The following is a 4,090-nucleotide window of genomic DNA, read 5'->3' as shown; positions in this document are numbered from 1 at the left end:
ATTTCCATGTTCTCTTTTTGTTCTTTGCTTAGCCAAAATCCTTAAAAAAATTGTTTGTTTAATTTCCTCTTAAATTTAATCGCCATAATACATTTAAGTTCTTCTTCTCTAATTATCAAACACAAGACATTTTATCTATGTTTTTTAGTGTGTGAGAAGGTGTTGAATTATATTTTATCGAGATCAATGCAAAAAGAAAAGAACGTGTAAATGTTGTCTGTGAGATTGTTTATGTAATCTTGATCGTGCATTTTATACCTGGTTCGTTTTTTATATTTAATTCATCATTTGAAACTTTGGTATCATTATTGTTGTTGGTCTGTACGATTTGTTAGTAGATCTTTGGGTTAGAATAACCATCCGAGACTACAATGATTATAAAGGTCTCCTTTTTGTATTTAAACATGATTATATTATTGGAATATCGTATAAGCTAACAGTTGATGATAACTAACCTTCATTCGGTTTGATGTTTTGTAGTTTTTGTAGTTTTTTTTTTTTTTTACTACAGTATAAGAGTATTTGACAACCCCCTCTTAACCAATATCTTTTGTCAAAGTCATGTTAAACAACTTATTTTTTTGTCGGGATCGACCACTATTCTCAATTACCTTGTAGGCTCATACCTTGTTCTCAAATAGAGGTCATGATATCGAAATACACTATATAGTAAAATGTTGTGAATAAAATTATCATTTTCGTATAGGTCACCATCTCACATGCATTCTTAATTAAAGCCTTGAAAGGATCCTCACCCACCCTATGTGAGAGGGTGACGCCCTTTCATTTTCCTAGTTCAAATACGTTGCATGAAAAAAAATCGTACAAGTTTTGAGTAATATATGAGCACTCCTTGATGTTAACTAGGAGGCGAATCCATTGCTCCACTTTGTTTTCCCCTTTTCTCATTATCTTTTCAAGTTCCCTCTTAGTTTGTTTATATGAGTCACGTAATTGCATGATCAATCTCCTAATATCCTTTGTTTTCCCCTTTTCTCATTGTCTTTTCAAGTTCCCTCTTAGTTTGTTTATATGAGTCACTTATAGTATAGTTGCATGCTCAACCTCCTAATGTCATTTTTCCCTTTTCTAACAAAATGAGAAATTTATTGAGTAAACTAAAAATTACTCCATTTTAAAATTCTGTTTTCTAAAATTACTTTTTTTATATAATTTTTTCCTAAAATTACTCCCTTAATATACATTTTTATCAAAAATTGCTTCAAAATTCCAATTTAGGTGACTTATTATGTTTGTTTTTGAACTTATTCTCCCTTGTTATACGTTTCAAAGTATAAATTGGCTAAGAATAAACGAAATAAGTTCATAAAATGATGGAATAAGTAACTTAAGTTGGTGTTTTGAAGCACTTTTTGATAAAACTGCATTTTAAGGGAGTAATTTTAGAAAAAAATTATATAAGGAAGTAATTTTAAAAAATTAGATTTTAAAAGGGAATAATTTTTAATTTACTCTAACTTTTATGACATGATACTTGTACAAACTGCATTTTCGCAACCATGAGTTTGAACTCCCTTTGTTTGCATTAATATTATTGCAGATGACTTACCCATCATCAGATGATGACCTATACGAGAATAAGAAAGCAAGCTCAGATTGTGAACCAAAATCTAGTATGGATTCGGACAAGAATTCACCCCGAGAACGCGACCATAACACCTCCAAACCCAAAACAACGTCAACTCAGAACAAGCCTCCGGAAAACAAGAAACCCTTGGATCCAATTTTGAAACCTGGCCCAAATAACCTGGTTGGCAACCAGCGGCCACTACCTTCCCCAAGACCGGTCACAAATCCTGACAATAATGTGGTTCAAAGACGAGAAGGGACGAACAACAGCACGAGAAGCGACAGCATAGAAAGCAGCAGCAGTGCACCCTTTAAGCCTCATACAGGAGGAGATATGAGATGGGATGCTATAAATACAGTAAATGCCAAAAATGCCCCTATTGGAATTAACCATTTTAGGCTTCTTAAAAGGCTTGGATATGGAGACATTGGCAGTGTTTATTTGGCAGAGCTAAAAGGGACTGGGGCCCACTATGCTATAAAAGTCATGGACAAAGCCTCACTAGCAAGTAGAAACAAGCTTCTAAGGGCTGAAACAGAGAGGGAGATACTTGGATTACTTGATCATCCTTTTTTGCCAACTTTATATACTCATTTTGAAACTGATAAGTTTTATTGTTTAGTTATGGAGTTTTGTAGTGGTGGAAATCTACACTCACTTAGACAAAAGCAACCTTACAAGTATTTTTCCGAAGATGCTGCTCGGTAAGCACCTCATCAACTCCCGACCATAACATTACCTTAAACCAATTACAACTTCAACTTAGAATATCAAAATTTTGGTCAGAAACCTCGCTCCTGACTTATTCTTGAAACCTCATAAATCTGACCATAACCTTAAATCATGTCGTAAGGTCGTTCGAGTCACTTATCTGATACGGCCCACTTTCAACTCCATATATAGCTATGGGTTTTTTTTTATATGGGTCATAATTATTAAGATTTTGTTTCAAGTTTTTCATTTCAGGCTATTTTGAATCTTTTTTGGGGCGGGTTATTTTTAATCTAGTCAATTCTTGTTGTTTTTTTCGGATTCGGGTTTAGTTTGGGACTAATCGCGTTTGACAGAGTTGGTTTAATTTTGAGTTTTGAAAATTGCAACTACTCCTTAACCCATCATATTTTGTACGCTTAACATTTCTATTTAGATGACTAAATGTTTTAAATGGTTTGAATACTTATGAGCAATTGACTCAAATAAATAATTAATGTATGTTCCACAGGTTCTATGCATCAGAAATACTTCTAGCACTGGAGTACCTCCACATGTTAGGAATAGTATATCGAGATCTAAAGCCAGAAAACGTCTTAGTAAGGGAGGAAGGCCACATCATGCTCTCGGACTTCGACCTCTCCCTACGTTGCTCAGTCAACCCCACACTCGTCAAATCCTCCTCAGCCCATGTATCAAATGGGGGCGCTGGTGGAGGTGGCATCCTAGACGAGGAGATGGCAGTACACGAAGGCATACAACCCTCAAGCTTCTTCCCTCGTATACTCCCTTCCAAGAAAAACAGAAAATCAAAATCAGATTTCGGGCTTTTTGTTAACGGGTCCCTTCCCGAACTAATGGCCGAGCCCACCAATGTTCGGTCCATGTCCTTCGTTGGGACACATGAGTACCTTGCCCCTGAAATCATCAAGGGCGAGGGCCATGGTAGCGCCGTAGATTGGTGGACTTTTGGCATATTTCTGTATGAGCTCCTCCACGGGAGTACTCCTTTTAAAGGTCAAGGTAATCGCGCTACCCTCTTTAATGTGGTAGGGCAGCCCTTGAGATTCCCCGACACACCACAAATTAGTGGGGTGGCTCGGGACCTTATTAAGGGGCTCCTGATCAAGGAGCCCCACAAGAGGATTGCCTACAAGAGAGGGGCGACTGAAATCAAACAACACCGTTTTTTCGAAGGGGTGAATTGGGCACTTGTAAGAAGCGGGATCGCGCCTTATGTGCCTGAACCGGTGGACTTTTCGCGGTATGCTAGTAAGGAAGCCGTGTCGCCACCTTTAGAACAGAAGGCTCCCCAAAGTAGTACTACTATGAGTGCCACAAACCAAAGTTGCTCTAATGATTCTTCGTACGATGATTTTGAATATTTTTAGAGAGATTATGTTGATCATATGTGTTAGCAGAATTGTTGAATCCAAATTATAGTTATGAGAAATTATATGTATATTATATAAGGAGAATGAACATTATTGTTCACGTTAGTGAAATTAGGAAATATGGTACTTTTATTCATTTTTTATAACGAAAGGGCCAATTATTAAATACATGTGGACTAAATTGAGTGTGAATGGCCAAATTGTTCATCAAATACATTCTTAAAATAGAAAGAACAACAATTGATTGAGACACCCCAAAATAGAAAAAGACAACAAATGATCGGGACAAAGGGAGTAATTACCTAAACTTAAAAGTCTTTTTAAATCACGAATTTAAAATTAAAAAACGAGAATAATGATTCACAAATTCAAACTCTTTGTTTGGCAGAACATG

The 4,090-nt window shown here is 36.2% G+C and overlaps 1 protein-coding gene across 1 annotated transcript; it reads left to right on the top strand.

Annotated features, from left to right (window-relative positions):
• LOC141598299 (serine/threonine-protein kinase AGC1-7-like) lies at nt 1–3,842 on the top strand. Its single transcript, XM_074418107.1, has 3 exons — nt 1–261; nt 1,562–2,295; nt 2,814–3,842. Exons 2-3 carry the CDS (start codon nt 1,562–1,564, stop codon nt 3,691–3,693), a joined length of 1,614 nt encoding a protein of 537 aa, XP_074274208.1. The 5' UTR covers nt 1–261; the 3' UTR covers nt 3,694–3,842.
• The last annotated feature ends 248 nt before the right edge of the window (nt 3,843–4,090 follow it).

The sequence above is a fragment of the Silene latifolia genome, chromosome 9 (assembly GCF_048544455.1).
Source record: "Silene latifolia isolate original U9 population chromosome 9, ASM4854445v1, whole genome shotgun sequence".
NCBI classification, from domain to species: domain Eukaryota; kingdom Viridiplantae; phylum Streptophyta; class Magnoliopsida; order Caryophyllales; family Caryophyllaceae; genus Silene; species Silene latifolia.
This window is presented reverse-complemented; position numbering and strand designations above follow the sequence as displayed.